General features: G+C 44.9%; 1 protein-coding gene across 1 annotated transcript in view; it reads left to right on the plus strand.

Moving 5' to 3' along the window:
• The window catches only part of ECRG4 (ECRG4 augurin precursor), an 84418-nt gene extending 66132 nt beyond the window's left edge, over nt 1–18286 (plus strand). Inside the window, exons 2-4 of the mRNA XM_086933314.1 lie at nt 7763–7810; nt 11930–12087; nt 17880–18286. Coding sequence (XP_086789440.1) covers nt 7763–7810; nt 11930–12087; nt 17880–18041 — 368 coding nt within the window. The 3' untranslated portion in view covers nt 18042–18286. The remainder of the gene's footprint in view (nt 1–7762; nt 7811–11929; nt 12088–17879) is intronic.
• The last annotated feature ends 257 nt before the right edge of the window (nt 18287–18543 follow it).

Below are 18543 nucleotides of genomic sequence, written 5' to 3' on the forward strand. Positions count from 1 at the left end.
AATTTCATGCAGAGTCCAACAGATGCAAAGATATTAGTAAACAAAAAAGTGTATTTTGTATTTATTATTGAAAGAGAATCTTAAACTACACAATCACTAGCATCGAATGTGTAGCGTATACATGCATTATAGATGTATACACAACAAAATATGTTTTGCTTTGATTATTTAGCTATACCTTTGATATAATTATAATTAATTTTACATTTTTCGAACAATGACACATACCACTCATTCACATATAGTTTTGAAAACTGATCCACCCACTTAAGCACATTTACCCTCTGTCACATCACTCATACCCTGCACACCCACTGACATGCTTTGCACAGTCCCAGGTTTGCTGCATATACTCTTTGAACATGCGGTCCTTCCCTTTTAAGTACATTGCCACCCTCTTTGGCTGTACTGAGCACCTTCAGTAAGCATCACCACCAATACTACTACGCATTGTAATGAGCAATATCGTGAAACACGAACCACTCTAATTTTTGGTGTCCGGTACAAATTTGGTCCCAATCGCACCCTGCATTTTGCTTAACATGCAAGGACGTCTGTGATCAGATAGGTAGCAGACAATGTGGCTCATTGAGTTAAGTTCATACCTTTGATATGTGTGGTGATCGGCAGTGTTACAAGTTCAAATCCCTGCAGGACCAACTCAGCCTTTCATCCTTCTCAAGAGTATACATTAGATGATATTATGTGTTCTGCAGTTCTCAGAAATGTCAAAAGCTCTACTATTAAACACTACGTAAAAGCACCATTGGCTAAGCCAATAAGTACTGCTTTACCATGCAGTGAAGGAAGCAATGTGATAGGCCAAACCTAACGAGGGATGATGGACATGGAGAGATGAGCAGGAGACAACAGTGGCAACCAGATGAGAGACTGGTCACACACAGAAAATGGGGGCCTCATTTATGAAAAGTGATGCATTGCTGCGTGAAAACAGTGATGCATCACTTTTCATTGCGCTCTCCTTGCGACATGCTGGACGCAACTCCATCTATGGGTCATTTCACATGGGCAAATTCCATTTCAAATGTGCCTGCGTCAGTCTTACGCCTGCTGTGAGACAGGCGTAAGTTATTGACCCATTTGCATCCTAGAAGTGATGCAGTGAAATCTCATAGATTTCTCTGCGTCACTTCTACGAGGCATACATGCGTCAGAACACCCACCCTGCATACATTATACCTGGTGCAGGTATAATGTGGCGCAGGGGTTTACAAAGTGATGCATCTACCTAGATGTGTCACTTTGTAAATATGACGCAACATGGCACATTTTTTACACTAATGATGAATGATGCGTCACAAAAAGTGACGCACTGGCGGCGTAAAAATGATGCAAGGGCTCATAATTAAGCCCCTGGACACCGAGCAGCAGATAGGTGGAGAGGCAAGTAGACATAGGCGCTGAATGGAAGAAAGAACGAGGCAGTAGTGAAAATAAAAGTGAAAACAAAGTAATTTGAGTCATTTCTACTGTACAGACTAATTTCAACTGTACACAGCGTGTTTTAAAATAAATAGAAAGAAAAAATATACATTAAGTGCAGCACTGCTCACAAATTTAACTTATTTGTTAATTTTGTTCAGTTTAAGTATTTCATTTCTGTCAATGAAGTAAAGTAGCACTGCAGTGGGTGGGAAGCATTCTTTCCAAAAGTTCCTACTTCCCCTAATGGTCCGATCCGAAGCTGTTGCTTCTGAAAACAATGAATCTTAAAGAAAGTGTTTGATAGAAGGTGGGAGAATATACCGAACAGACAGTACCATAATCAGACCTGATTATGTTGGTAGTTAACATTATCCCCTCACTATCAGAGACGCGAAATACTAAAATGCCAATGGGAATCTACTTCTATCTGATGAAGAAGGTATATATGGCCAATTCCTGGCCGCTTGGGTGCTCCCTATGTGGCGACGTTGGGTAGACTTACATATGGTATATCGGTTGTATCAAAAAGTCCAAGCAGGAGTTGTATTAATTCAGAGGCTGTGCTCCACATTTTCTGCAAAGAAATGGCAATGTTCCCTAAAGTTCAGCTCCGTTCATAATAACTGATTCAAAGGATGTGTTTTCTCTGGGTATTAATAAACGTGTATTAGCTACACATTCTGTAATTAACTTGTTAGTTACTGCAGGAAATGTTACCAATTAACATATGTACTTCAGCATTCTTTGTGTTCAAAAAAGGGTTTGAGTATTTTGGAATGGAACCTTAATATTGTACAGATTACAAAAAGAAAATATTGTTTCATCGATATTGAACACATACCGCCATATTCATGAAAATCGGCATTTGCGATTCTGAAATAGCGAAAAAAAGCGAATCGCTATTCAGAAATCGCAAATCCGAATTCATTAATAATTGCGATTAAAAAAAGCGATTCGCACGCGATCGCAAAATCCGATTGCGATCCGATTGAAATTGCGATTAATCGCAGAATAATCGCAATTTCCGCCTACCCGCGCCTGGACTGCGATCTCGCAAATAGCAATATCGCTATTTGCGAAATCGCTATTTGCGAGATCGCAAACTCGCGAGATCGGGAAAACGGGAAGTCGCATTTCGAGCCCAGTGATGACATCACAACCAGGAAGCTGCCGGTTCCCACCACCATTTTGCACATTGAGGCAGAGAGAGAGGGAGCACATTGGAGAGCTGCAGCTCATCTTGGAAAGTACACAGATCCACAGATCCACAACCCTATACCATGGCTGAGGAACCAGCACCTGGGACCAGCAGCTCGTCTGGGAGAAAGAGAAAACTGAAATTCTCTGAGCAGGAGCTGGAACACCTAATTGAGGGGGTTGTGGCCAACCATGACCAACTGTTTGGAGCTAATTCACGGAGGGTCCCAGAAATGGAGAAGCGGCGCATATGGCAGGGGATAGCCTCAGCAGTGAACTCGGTGGGAGTGGCGGCCAGGTCCCTGGACGAACTAAAAAAGCGGTGGTACGACCTCCGAGGCCGTGCCAAGGAGAAGGTGGCGGCGCGCCTTGGGGAGTCCTCTGGCACAGGAGGAGGAGGACCAACGGTACCACCAAACACCACCATGGAGGACCAGGTTGAGAACACCTTGGAGAAGGAGGCCTGTGTCGGTTTCACTACACTGGACTCATCCCGCCCCACCCAAGACACCCAAGGTAAGTGGCATGCGACTGCGACCCTGCCCCCTATGGATGTCCATGACCAAATAGGCTCCCCCAATGTCCCATAGGCATGCCATAGTTGCACATCAAGGAATTTCCTGAGGCATTGTGGGAGATGTAGTCTGGCCACAATGTTGTAGTACCACAATGCAGCCAGACAGGTCTCAATGCACACAAAGCCACTGCCATTCAGGGAATGTCACCCAGCATGCATGTAGCAACTGCACGTCTGCCAGATGCATGCAACTAATGGTCCACCACTTACCCCCACAGGTGGCGATACCAGTGACAGTGATAGGCTGGAGATCGATGAGGGCGTCCCGGAGGTGGAGGTGCCAACAGCAACCCAGGCACCAGCCCCTGCCGCTGCAGCTACACCAGCACCAAGTACCACCAGCAGCGTCCCCCCTGCAACAGGTGCAGCACCCACATCCGCTGGCATGTCAGCCCCCATTGTGCCTCCTGCCACCGCTGCTCCTCCCAGAGCCGCAGCCAGGGCAGTCACTCCTGTGCCCCCTGCATCAACTGCTACTGCCACACCAGCAGGCACACCCCCTGCGACTGGCTCACCTGCAACACCAGCGGTCTTACCCCCAGCAGCTGTCGCCTCAAAATCCGGGGCAGCGCCACTGTCCACACAGCGGCCAGCCTCACACTCAGGCCAGCAGGGCAGGCGTGGCAGGTCACGCCAGCGCTCTACAGCAGCTACCAGGCAGGCCAATGCTGATGGACTGGCGCGGCTCAGCATCGAGAGACGGATGCTGCGCATTCACCAGCGCCAGGCTCAGCAGCAGGGAGCTATACAGCTCCAACTGCACATGATTGGCCGCAACGTGGCATCTGTTGCAGGCCACATTGAAGGCATGAGGGCAGACCTGGCAGGTGTGGGAGTTGGAATGGCCCGCATTGCTGCAGCCGTGGAGGCCAACACCCGTGCCATGTTGAGAGTGCGCAGTGGGCAACGCCGGCGCCACCGCCAACTATTGAACCGGCTTGGCACTTACAGCAGGGCTAGTTATGTGTCGGCGAATGCGACATCTCTTTTGGCGCGGCGCAGTCTGACCCAGCAGCACGCAATCATCCAGTGCAGTGAGGACATAACAAGGGTGCTGGAGACCCTCACCACGGCCGTCGTTGCTCTTCACCCTCCACCTATTCCATCTGTTGTGGGGGGTGATGATGCGAGTGAGGGGGCGTCGAGCCTCAGCTCCCAATCTGCCTCACAGGCCCCACTACCCACCCGCAGCACCAGGACCCCCCCATTGCCTGAAGGCCCGGAGGAGGAAGCCCCTCAGAGGCGCTATGGAAGAACGCGCACTAGGCGCACCTAGAGAACTGCACTTCACCAATGGCACAAGCTGAGGTCAAGCCTTCCATGCACAGCAGTATGGCGTAATACTGTTTGTTGGACTAATTTGGACAGAACCCTTATATTTCATTTTGTGAATTTAACAAGTACATTTATTTTGCTATTTGGACAGAACCTTATATTTCATTTTGTGAATTTAACAAATACATTTATTTTCCTACACACATTAGCGTTGTGTCATCATTACATTTTGCATGCATTGTTGATTTGTGGGGTGATGGAAGTGGTTGTACTAGAAACTGTTCACTGTGATGTGGTTGCGACGTCTGTGCCCTTCTGCTGGGTTCTCCCCTTGTGCATGGCGCGCATGTGCAGGTGGCCGGTTGTCCCCCTCAGATTCACTGCCAGAGATGTCAACAGGTATCCGGCGCTTGGTTGCAATGTTATGTAGTATTGCGCAGACAGCCACTATGCGGCAGCACTTTTCAGGACTGTAATACATGGCCCCACCTGTCTTGTGCAGTATGCGGAACCTGCTCTTGAGCAGGCCAAATGTCCTTTCTATGCAATTCCTTGTCCGTATGTGTGCAATATTGTAGCGCCGTTGCTGGGGTGTAGCAGGGTTGAGGTATGGGGTCAGGAGGTATTCACGGAGGGCGTAGCCACTGTCACCTGAATGAGAGGAGCAGATGGTGATTGCCTGTGCTGCGCTGTTACATCTTTGCAATGTGACATTTCAATCAAAGTGTACTTACCAAGTAGGTGTCCTTCCCCAAACTCTCCCCTGACCAGTCGTGTGTGGAGTCCGCTGTGCCGGAAAATGAAGGAGTCATGGGTACTCCCTGGGTACCGTGCGACGATGTCAGTGATGTATGTCTTGGCATTGCAGACCATCTGGATGTTGAGGGAGTGGTAGCACTTTCTATTGCGGAACATATACTCCATGCCAGCTGGTGGGCAGATGGCGACGTGGGTACAGTCTATACATCCGAGCACATGTGGAAAATGGGCTACATTGTAGAATTGTAGCTTTGTCATGTCCAATTCCTGTTGGCTGGCGGGGAATTTGATGTGACGGTGTAGCTGGGTGAGCATGGCGTCAACAAAAGTGTGGAGGCAGCGTGACATGGTGGGCTGGGATATTCCCCCAGCAGCCGCTACTACCCCCTGGAAACTTCCGGAGGCCAGGAGGTGCAGCCTACACAATACCTGCACATGTGTAGGCACAGCATTGGTACGGCTTGTTGGGTGCTGCATCAGGGGGTCAAGGTCCTGTATTAGCTGCATTATCATTTCCCCATTCAGCCTGTATTTAGCATATATCTGCTCTCTGGTTTGGCCCAGCAAGGTGACCCGCTGGCGGAATATCCTGTCCTGGATCCTGCGTCTCCTCCGTGCTAATCGCTGTAGCCTGCGACGCCTCACCACCATGTACATTCCTGGCATTGTGGGACTCCTAATGCTGCTGCTGCTGATGGTCCTTATGTGTGATTGGTCAGGCCAGTACCTGTTGGTGATAGGACAACGGTTTTTTGAAAGTTTTTTTTCCATGGCTTTCATGGTTACCACCTGCTTTGAGTTGTCCTTATTTTGCGCGGTGCAAATTGCGATTTTTGGGTTTTTCGCTAATTGCGATTTTCCTTGAATACCGATAGCGATTATTTAGCGATTTCGCTATTATTATCCCAGAATCCGTGGTGTGTCGCTATTTCGGAATCGCTAATGCTCAGCGGCTGGGATTCTGCGAATATATTAGCGATTTCGCAAATATGTGTTTGCGAATTCGCTATTTTGTTGTTGAATGCCGATTACGGAAATTGCGCCCGCATTTGCGATTTCGCAGCGATTGCGGGCGCAATTTCACTTCATGAATCAGGCTGATAGTGTCTGCAAACAACACAGTTAGAACTAAGGTCTGCCCTTGTGCACTCCTTTATACCATACAGCAATCTGAAATTGTATTCATACACAATGAGGAAGATACCATGGAGGCGGTATGAATAAAGAAGCATTTATTTATTCACGTGTTAGAGACTTCTTAGGCATGAACGTCAATTCACCAAAAGCCCAGGAGTAGCGGAAGTGACATCACACTCCATTTGACCTTTACGTAGACTCAAGCACACATGCCTAAACATCCATACACGATCAAACATACACTCACACACACACACTCACCTACCTACAAGCATGCACACAACATACATTTAGAAGCATGTGTTACTTACCGCAGGTCAGGAATGACCACATTCCAGCTACTTGTACTCCATGTATTATTACACTGATAGTGAATATTTGTACTCCCTATTAGTATAATAAAAACCATTGACAAAAAACAATGAGGTTGGAGGAACTGATTTTCACAGCTCTGAGGCCAGGAGTCTCAAATACAGTGCCAGGGGTTGCAAGGGGCAAGCTAGGGGTCGCAGCTGAGACCCCTGACGACCCCTAAATGATGCCCATGCCATGTTCTTAGGTGAGCCCGGCAGGCGGTGCGAAGCAAGAGTTTGATGGAGGGGTCTTCGCCCAACCTCCCGCTGTACACGGCCAAAGACCGCATGCAGTGTGGGATGGAAATTTAGCCCACATGACATTCATTGTAAATAAAATGCAATTAAAAGGCGAGTTATGGTCCTCTCTTAAACACATATAACCAATGATTTTTGCCATTTATGGTTATCAATGCATCAACACGTGTCATATTTGGTGCCGTCTCTCATGCTCATACACCAATTTCGGAATGGCACACATACACAAACGTAGCTTTGAAGATAACCACATGGAGAGTGCCACCACTTACAAAGTGCATTGATTGCAGTGATAACCATAACTGGTGAATTTTAGTAACTGTATGCGTTTGAGCAAGAATCAAAACTCATTTTTTTTCAGTGATACATTTATATCTATATTCACTGAAAAAAACAGTGAAAAGCTGAGTTCTGTCTGTAGTTCGAAAGCGTAAACCACTGTAATTAGCCAGTTCTGTTTGTCAGGTGCACTAAAAACATACCATAACTCACGGTCATCTGCCACATGTAAAATACGTATTTGTAGACAGAACCGACACACAGGAGCAGTTAATGGATTAAGTCCCACCAAAATCCCAGGTCAGCCTAAATTCGTGCGGCGTGACACTCACTTATACCCAGTTCCATTTTCCTCATCTCAGTGCATGCTGACCCTGTGGTCATTTCAAGAGATGCCAGACCAGGAATGTGCATAGAGATTAGGGTAGGGACTAGCCTGCACTTGCACGTTATCATATCTGATCCTGCTTTCTCCTTTTAGATCCATCAAGTGGAAACAAACTGAGACTGATGCTACAGAAAAGAGAAGGTAAGCTAAGGAGAGGGGGAAGATACGTTTCAGATTTCTCACGTTTATTTTTCTTCCTTCCTTTTATGAAATAAAAAATAATGAAAATTAAATATGGAATGATATTAGATGTAACCTAAGATTTATACCCAAACATTACATTATTTAATTACTACTGCTTCTGTCTAGCCACTTCAAAACACTTGTAGGTAGGGATAAATATCTACAAATATCTGCAGATCTCAGGAAGACTTCTTCGACTCTCAGATAAAGTAAGGCGGGGTACTAGATATTGGAGTCTAGTGTTCAAAGGGTTCTTCAAGCGAAAGACTTGTGTTTACAGAGTTGAAAAGACATTTATGGGCAATCATCCACAGGTATCTGATCACCATGAAAGGGCAATTGGATGCCTTGGTGAAGTAGACGGGTATCATGTCTGGTATTTTCATCTTTTGGTTGCCAGTTCAAGTCTGTTACCGCTGGAGTGAAGCAATCAAACTTAAGCAGTCCAGGTCTGGTGTAATGAATATGGTTTTAGGCCCTCTGGAGTTTGTCGATGATCTTGGCTGGAAGTCCTGTGCATGGGTTACAGAACGCAGGCAAGAAGCTACCCACACATTTATTATTTCAAACCATTTTCTTTTGCACAGAACCAGTTTTTCAGCACAGAAACAGAATCTGCTGCCAATACCTGCTTCTTGCTTTGTGGCGCTGTCGGCGGATTCAGATGAAAGGCAGCTGAGATGAAGAAAGAGGAACATATACGCCAAGCTTTCTAAAAGGATTGAGGGTCTAGCTGGTAGCAACATATGCATGCCACTGAGATGCCTACTTTTGCAACAGACAACCATGGCAAAGTAGTTATTGAGTGGCACCACAATAACTACCTCAAAACAATGAGCTTTCAAATCATGGGGCAAAATGTGCCACACTTGAGGTCCATTCTGTGTGCTATCAGTGTAAACATTGAGAATCTCCATAGTAACTGGCGAGGGTGAGCACCACTGGATCACCCTCATTGTGTAACGCTTTGACAGAAGAAAGATGTTTTGGAGCAAAAGAATGTAAATATCGTTTTGCCAGGCGAATCCTTGCTGTACACTGTTGCAGCATTTATATAAAGCAATGTCTGCCTTTTAAATGGTCTCATGATGCAGATGTATTGATAATAATTACAATCTCACAACATTTTCATCAGCCTTCAGAAGTCTCCATCTTAGATCAATACAGAGAAACTTTGGGGTTCCCTAACAGAAAATCCACTTTTGCAAAAAATGTATTAATTTTCTTTCTATTAATATGCTGTATGCTTGCTAGGCTTTCAAAAGGGATTTTTCACCTCAAAACTCAGAGAAATAGGTTTGTAGAATCTTTTGGTAGACAAAGTTTTAGGCAGGTTCAATATAGGTTCTCTCCCCATCATGCTACAGAACAAGACTTTGAGGCTTTTGAATATCATCTTGTAGGAACAACGTTACCATGCTCGGCTCAGTTCTTTTAGCCATTTGTATATACTGCCAATCCTCTTCTCCCTTATACACTTAGGATTTAATAATATTTCATGCAATGGAAAGCAGCAAGGAAACGTACTGCACTTTGTGAGAGGCAGACAGCAGAAATGTGTCATATCTACTAAGATATGGTGGATTTCTGATCTCTCCTAGCGCTGTCGCAGTGTGCTGCCTAACTCCAAAGCAGGCACCCTTGCACCATGCTACAAGGGTGCCTGTGTTAAGTTAGGATTGCTTTTGTGTAGGAAGGTCTTTCTTCCTGCACAAAAGCAATTCTAAGAAGCAATTTCCTCTTTCTATATGTGTTGCAGAATGCATCAGGCATAGAAAGACGAAGTAATTAGGAGAAATCTATATCTCCTCGTTATGCCGCTCTGTAGGGCCGGCTCTAGGCCGGTGCGACTGGTGCGACCGCACTGGGTGCTGACTTCGGGTGGGGGTGCCCTATTTGAAAGTATATTATTCTTTTAAAAGCACCTGCTGCTGCGTTCCTGGCCTCCAGACATTTTCAGGCAACTATATAAATGTCAAGATAATTTTGGTGATTAATGTTCTTCCTGGAGCGAGATGAGTTTTGTCTAGTGGAAGTTTTGATACATCCAAACTTAGCTTAGAGGGATAGTATTCCTGCTTAAAAGAAAATACACCATTAAGATCCAAAAGTGCATATAATGTAAATAGGTCAGTGGGTTACTGCTTTTGTCTGAAAGATCTTTATTTTACTTGCAGTTTATAGATTATAATCCTAACATAGAAGAGTGAGCTATTAACTGTCTTCTAAGAGCTGCATGCAAGCTGCAAGGTATGGTTTAGAGCGTTATGATTTTTCCCCAGTCTTTCATTATCCGAATGTTGCAAAAAAAAATCATTTGGATAGAAATCAATTCGGATGATTAAAAATAACCCCCAATCATGGTGTTAAGTTTTAAATTCTGAGTATTTGCTTCTCCAGACCAAGCACTGTTAAAAAATACTGACTACCGGTTTGGACGACATGTGATGTGACTCCTACACCTTGTAGTCCTCTGCCTTATGTAACATTTCCTAAACACTGATTTACACATCTGTGATGGTCTCTGTGTAGTGTGTGTCATGTAAAGGGCTCTGACACCTTACACTGGTATGAGTGGCGCTATAAAACGAATTAACCGCATCTGAGAGAGAGTGGTTATGGAGACTGGAGGGGCAATGGTAAAGAGTGGTAGTGAGGGAATCCGCGGCTGAGGTGGTCATTGAGGGGGCTTAAGCCGTCTCTGCCACTCTGTAGTAGGCACACCATTATGGCACAATCCCTGGTTTACTGCATTTAGTTAATCTGGGACTGTGTCAGATACCCATGAAAACGCCTACCCATACAAAGTGACGCAACAGATCACTATGCATTACTTTATATTTACTAAACCCAGCAAAGCCACACAAATAAACGTTTCATGGCTTATTAAATGCCTAAATGAATTTTGCATGGGCTATGCCACAAAAGTGACACAACCCTGATACGAAATCTTGGCAAATCTGGACCCTAGTGTTAACAAAGTCTAGTTACAGATAATGGAATTCTGGTTTAACTCAGTTTAATATTCTTAATGTATTCAAAACTGTCATTGCAAAGATGCATGTTTACTGAAGTGAAGCCTTGCTCCTGGACTGCCACCACAAATGGTATTTGCGTTTACGACCTGTTGGAAGGACCCCTCATGCCCCTTGACGGCTTGCAAATTTGACTGCAGCAGTACATATGCTGAAATAGTAAACCACCAGCATTCAGATTGTGCAATGACCTTTGATGTTGATCAACCTTCGTTGTATTTTAACTTGTAATCTAAAGCATACACACATAGGGGCATATTATCAAGCCTGGGCGATAAAATTATCGCCGCTTTATCAGCAGAAAACGGACGATAATGGGCTTGATAATATGCTCTATGTAATTCCAATCGAAGTCGTGTTAGATGTCTTCACATCTAATATGGGCTTCGATTGGAATTCCATAGAGCATATTACCAAGCCCAATATCGCCGCTTTATCAGCAATTTCCTGCCGATAAAGCGGTGATAATTTTATCGCCCAGACTTGATAATATGCCCCATAGTTCTTAATGCACTTTTGATACTTTTATGTTTAATATACTGTCATGGATTAGAAATATGGGGCAATGCACTCTTCCACATCTCCGCCCTTTACCAACTTCCACAATCTCTTGCGTCACCCATGGGTAGACCAATATTCGGATCATGCACAGGTGGGTTTGTATCTCATCCTCGCCGCCACAATGTTGAGTCATGATAGTCGGACAAATGACACCGTAGACATTTCACAAAATGTATTAAAGTTATTGAGTACACTTAAGACGTGACACACCCACCTGGGTCTCTGCTAACTAGAAACTGGCACCCTCTAGAAAATGTCATTGGAATCACTCAGCGGACACCAGCACATCCATGCGAAAATTCCACCTACAGTCTTGACAAAATACTACCGTCTGCAATGCTTCAACGAGATTTATGTGACTTTTTAGCACAAGAGCTTTTCTGCAGTTTATGGAACTTCTAAAGTATCGCAAGACCAACGGCAGAATTTGCAGAAGTATAGTCTCATGTTGGCAATGTTTTGTTGCTCTGTTTTTTTTCAGCCCCAGTTCCCTCTAAGGCGGAGGTGTCAGTATCGGAGAACGCAGCCAAGGCCTTTTTAAATACCCCCAAACGTCAGAAGCGTCAGCTGTGGGACAGAAACCAGGCAGACGTGCAGCAGTGGTACCAGCAATTCATCTACATGGGGTTTGATGAAGCTGTAGGTATTCAAATACTGCAAGCAAAAACAGAGTCTTGAATAATGACGAATATCACAGTGTGTTTTATGATTAAAACCTGCGTGAATGCGGCGAGTGTCTGCTTCGAGACAGCCTAGATCAGAACAAATCTTCGGTGTTTTTCTTGTCCATGTGGTACAGCAGCACGGCTGCAGTCCTGCGTGGTTAAAAAGAAAAATATGGGGCCTCATTTATGAGGCTGTGCATCACTTTTACGCCGCAGGTGCGTCACTTTTTGTGACGCACCAGTGGCGTAAAAAATGCGCCTTGTTGCGCCATATTTACAAAGTGACGCATCTAGGTAGATGCGTCACTTTGTAAACCCCTGCGCCACATTATACCTGTGCCAGGTATAATGTATGCAAGGGGTGCGTATTGACGCAAGGAAGGGTTGTAGAAGTGATGCAGTGAAATCTATGAAATTTCACTGCGTGACTTTTAGGACGCCGTTGCGTCAAAATGTTGCGCCTGCCTCACAGCAGGCATAAGACTGACGCAGGCCCTTTCACAAGGGGCTTGCCCCATGTGAAAGGATGCATTGCTTGAGTTGCATCACTTTTATGACACACTCCAGCAATGCGTCACTTTTGCGCTTACAGATACGTCAGAAATACTGACGTATCTGTAACTCCTTGCGACATGATGCGTCATACATTAAATATGAGGCATCAGGAATGTCGCAAGGAGTGCGCACTGACAAGTGACGCATCGCTGCTTTCACGCAGCGATGCGTCATTTCTCATAAATGAGGCCCATGATGCGGCAATCGTTGATAGCGTAATAGATCCAGGATTAATTTTATTGATTCAGTATATGTATAGGAACTCAGCTACATTTGTGAGGTGCAATCTCAAGAGGAAATGCACGACGTTTAAACAAAGGTGGACATTATCTCCTGAATATACCTGTAATTGCAACTGCACCTAACTCAAGATGCATGTGACTCACCGAACATTGGCATCCATTTTAGTACACTCCTTTATAGGGATAGCGTAGTGCTTACCTCAGGAGAAGATTTCGAAAAACTGGTAAATACATATATTAGTTATAGGGTATCCGCTGATCTGGGTACAAACATACATAAATAAAAGGTAATGCTACGATAAGTGTTTTCAATTTGAGACGTGGCAGATTGGAGGACTCAGTGGAATTCTGTGAATTCCCCACCCGTGCTGTAAAAATAGAGTAATATCCTGTCCACCACCTATTGTCAAAATATAGAGATATCATGTCTCTCAGCTGCAGTAACAGGCCCATGGGCAGTCTTAATGTACACCAGATGCATTTCTGTACATGTTGGGTTCTAATTGCCCAAGGTGACTCCAAAGTTTAAGTGAGAAAACTGATGTTGAGGCAAGGCACACAGGGACTGTGAATGTATGGTGGGACATCCCAGGGAGGTGGAAGAGTGGAGAAGTGAACCTGTCCTTAGTACAGAGGCTGCTGCAATTGAGTTCCCTGGGTGACCACTACCTCGCTAGTTGACCCCCGACTGACCTGAAGCAGGTCAGCCTTTATGTTGGAAGTGGTGACTAGATCCACACAGCCAGAGTATTGACAGCCTCGAGGGCTTATGGGAATTAGTAGGGCCGGACTGGGAATCCAAAGCAGTTTTGGCAATTTAGTCAGACCAGTATCCCCGCAAACCCCCACCTCCAGTGGGCACGGGCATGAGGGGGGTGCAACTGCTGCTTTTATTACTGGGGGCTGCTATTGCAGCACGGTTGCAAAACTGGCCACCACTAACAAAACCTGCCTCCACAGCTGTTAAACTGTCACCCACCATTCCAGCCTGCCGGGTAAACACCCGATGCCTGCTAAGGCCAGACCGGCCCTGGGCATGAGAGATAAGTTGCTGGGCAGCACTGGCATAGTGATGGTACTGGCTACCAGCTAATTTATGTGGTGAGGTGAAATGAAATAGAAGTAGGGACGAGGCCTCTGCTAGTGCTGATGAAGAGTTTCCAGAGTGTTGGGGCTATTAGTTGTCCCTCCAGCTTGAGTCTTGTTGCAATGAAATGCCCCCGAGTCATTAGGAGCAAGTAAGTAAAAGGCTGCAACCCGAGAAGGAGGGTTGACTGTTCCAGGAGATCTGATATGAACGAAATGATATATATCAATGTCGCTTAGATTATTCACAAGAAAGCTTCTCTGCCGAGGATGACCATTGACCCACCATGATTATATTGGTCATCCAAGAACTTTCGCTAAGTATTGCTTGCTTTGCACTTATTGTAATTAGGGTACTTTAAGACAATGCAAGTGCAGTCTCATTTGATTGCTGGTGTTAATATTAGTCTGCTTCTTTGCCTTAGCATTCGCACTTCATGATATTTTTTAAGGCTGATAATGCTAGAATGGCATACTTTTCTCTTGGACACATACTACATATTGCTATGAGCTATTTTACTATCGCTGATTTGATCTCAATCATAACGATTGCAGTAGACTCTTTTGATTCTGATGTAAGCTGTTTTAATCCGAAATAAACTACTTTGATGATGATGTTCCAGGAGGTAGTAACAGCGCCAGCTTGGACACAGAAGCCTCAGTACCACTGTACCACACACGGTCTGTGAGCTCCCCAACAGTCTTTGCTCTGGAACTACTCTCGAAGCACCTGAGCCCTACATTTCAGTACCTTCCTGGTGCTACAGAGGTCCCTCTGCCACCTAGCTGGGGAGCAGGGCTCCAAGGGATAGACTAGAGTGAGGTGGAAGTGGGAGATGCATGAGAGAACCGCCCTGGGTACTTCAATGTGGGGCGAGCAGAGAAAATGGTGAGAAATGGTGAAACTCTAACAAGCTCTAGTAAATTGAAAGACTCCTCTCTCACCCTGACTTTGCTTTGATTCTTTCCACCTTGGACACATCCTGCTGTCTTCTTCAAAACATCAGCCACCAGTTTCCTATTGATAATTTAGTTGAAGCTTTATGTTTGTTGGAGGTCTATCATATGCACATTAAATATGAATACTCCAGGCTGTAGTTTAAGAGGGACTGTATGTTCCACAATTCTGAAAGGAATAAATCCTTCTTTAAGAACGAAAGCCCTCATCCACCCAAGGGTGGCATGCTTCATCACTGGGCTCCTCTTCATGTTGGCAGGATACCAGTGTAAGCTTCATCCCTACTTAGAGAAGAGCAGTACGGGAGATGTGATTAGAGGGTCTATTCCTATTGAAAAAGTGGGTGAAGGATGAAAAGTCGTGCAGAGGCGAGATAATCAATGAAGAGAGGATATTACAGATGCCTCCTGGGAGACTCCATCTTTATTGCTGTCCCCAGTGGGGAGGATTAAAAGAAAGCAGGGATAGATTTCACGTGCACAGTGTGGTACACAAGTGTCTGCCTCAAACAAATGCCTTCATCAAAGAGGTGCAGTGGCCTTCATCAGGACCTGTCCGCTGTCCCTCCCAGCTTATCTTAGTGCAGTGAACTAGTGAATGTAAAATAAAGGTTGGAATACAACACTAATTGTCTTTCTAGTGGTTGAGCTTCACAGGTGTATTTGTGTATGGTATGAGATGCTTAAAACATACGTAAAATAAACATACAGTATAGATACAGCAATAGTGATCAAACTTCCACACGTGAACACTGAATGCCATAGATCCATACATCTCATCGGTCTGTGCGGTTGCCTACCCTGTGTGACTCAATGTATACATTTCAACTCACCCTCCAGAACTGGCATAGGGGTTTAATGTTAATATATTAAATGAGAACGTATTAAAAATAAATAAATCAATTAAGATATGGAGATGAAGATAAATAGTGATACTATGTTGCCTCAATGTGTGGAAACCTCCATAGAGCATGAGCTGTAATGCAAAAAGCAATAACATTGTATAAAGAAATGGGCAGAGTCTCAAGGAATGGAACTCCAGGCTCTATCTAGTGTCTCCCCCTAGGTGGTGGAAAATATGTCAAGAATTTCAAATGAACATCCCCTACCCCACTTACTTGGTTCTTGGCGCATGCGTGCCCATCGATCTGTGAATTAGAAATGAGGGAACAATGTACAGCCGGTAGTGCAGTTTATATAGCGCTCAAGTTGTGAGGCAGATTCATCGTCTCAGCGTGCACAGGAACTGTGTTGTGTTACAAGCCAGACGTGGATAAATGTTTTCATTCCCAGTGCCCTGTGCACATAGAGACAGATTATATTGCATCCAGTTGCACTCACATTGGTAGGCAGGGAAGTACATCCGATTACATGCAGGACTTTGAGAAATGTAGAACCCGATTCACAAAGGTAAACTAGGACGAAATTCTAACTTTACAACTGTCGCTATTCACAAAGGGCATTTACGAGTAGTAAAGTTAGACGTTTGTCTCAGTTAAACTTATGTTTTGGTTTTAAGTTTCACTGAGACAAAAACCTGTGTCAAATGTCTAACTTTACTACTTGTAAATGTCCTTTGTAAATACAAAAGTCGAAAAGTTAGACTTTCATCTCAGTTTACCTTTGTGAATTGGCCCAGTGATTTTGGTCAGGGGTGGCTCCTACTTAAAGGCGGAGATGCATCGGCCCACTTGGTTGAATGCCCCAAGCACAATAACTTAATCTTTCAAGGAGACTCCAAGGTATGCAGAAGGACGAGAGTCTGTTTAACAAATTGGAATGGGCGTAGAAGATAGTTTCCTATAGTTCGTAGAGAATATATGTCCATATATGCAGGGTCAGGCAATGGATTTTTGTAAATAGAGGTTCTGGCAGTTGGCGACTGTGAGCTTACCTGACATGTATAGAGCCAATGCAGCAATACCCTCCTTGGTACTGGGAAGCAGATTAATCGCAATCTTGTGCGATGCTGCTAGGCCGCTAAGCCAGGTGAAGCTGAGGGGAGAAAACCCTACTTACATTTATCTCCACAATCACCTATACCCAAGGTGACAAACATACAGTATTGCATTCATTTGCACTGCAGGCATTGTGGGCCTTGTTTGCCTGGTTCATTATAGATAAACAGATTGATCCGTGTATCAGTTGGGGACCTTCCTGCACATAAACAATCTGCGTTTCTGAAGTGGGTGAGTGAGGCGTTAAGCCAGGAAGGCTAATGCCTCCCTCCACCACTTCCTTTGTAAATATGCCCCCATATGTCGCTGGACGTTGCCACTCCTCCTTCTACCAATTGCTCCTTCATAGCTCAGGAAAAGCACCAACTGCCCAAACAAAGGAGGACAGTATGCTCTTGGTTACTAACTTGAACCCCTTCGCTGCGGCGGCTATTCCGCCGCAACGCTAAGGGAGCGGGTGGGCCGCGCAGCACGCCTATGCTGGTGATGGAACCGCTCCGTCACCAGCGTCGGATGAGCTGTGCTCATGACGGAGCGGTTCCGTCACGGCCCCGCCCGCTCAATGGAACGCCAAGCGCAGGCGCGGAATCCGCGTGCGCAGGCGCGCCGAGCGGGCCGTGACGGAACCGCTCCGTCATCAGCACAGCGCGACCGCAGCTGATGATGGAGCGGTTCCGTCACCAGCAGGGGAGGGGTTAATATGCTCCCAGCATATGTAACCACTGAGAACAGCCGTAGGACAATAAAAAAAGAAACCCAAGCCCATATCTTTTACATACCTACCTGAGGTTGCCTGATACCAGTTGCCTTATGTGTTCATTAATGTATTCATTCATTTTTTTTCTGAGAAACAGAGTAACACTTTTATATGCATCGTTAAACCCGTTGTTAGGCAAAAATAAAAATGTTTTCGGTCCCACGCTATGTATTATGTTTTTGGTTTACCATTATGTGTCCATTTTCTGCAGAAATTTGAAGATGATATGACCTACTGGAAGAATATGGGCCGCGGTGGCAGTGAATACCATGGGGGGTACTACCAGCACCACTATGATGAGGATGCGGCAATAGGACCAAGAAATCCACATACCTTCAGACATGGAGCAAGCGTCAACTACGACGACTATTAAGCGCCTCTCTTACTATAAAGAGTAGCATTACCTTTATTCAAGCATTGTTGGCTTCCCAATTGAGAGCACCTTTCGCTCTGTGGCTCACATGTATCAATAGAACAGAATGCAACAAAAAAGAAACATGCAAGCACAAAGTAACCAAGCACTTGACTCTGTCAAGTCCACCTGCATTCTATTGAAACTTCTTGCATTCTCTGATACTATATATTGAGTATATAATTAAAACATTTTTATAAAAAAAACGTTGTCGTTTCTGAAAGTACTGCCTTTTTATTACATTACATATTTAAAGAAACTACAATATTTATATACAGAATCTCAAGAAAATATTAACTTTTTATGTAAGATGTAAGGCCGTATACCCACATATTGCACTTTAGATGCTGATGTAGGAATCAGAGGATGACATAATCATTCCCGCCAACACAACTAATCAAGAAACGTGAAAACACATACCTCACCCACATAACTACGACTACACGATCACAACCACGAGAAA

The sequence above is a fragment of the Lissotriton vulgaris genome, chromosome 8 (genome assembly GCF_964263255.1).
Source record: "Lissotriton vulgaris chromosome 8, aLisVul1.2, whole genome shotgun sequence".
Taxonomy (NCBI): domain Eukaryota; kingdom Metazoa; phylum Chordata; class Amphibia; order Caudata; family Salamandridae; genus Lissotriton; species Lissotriton vulgaris.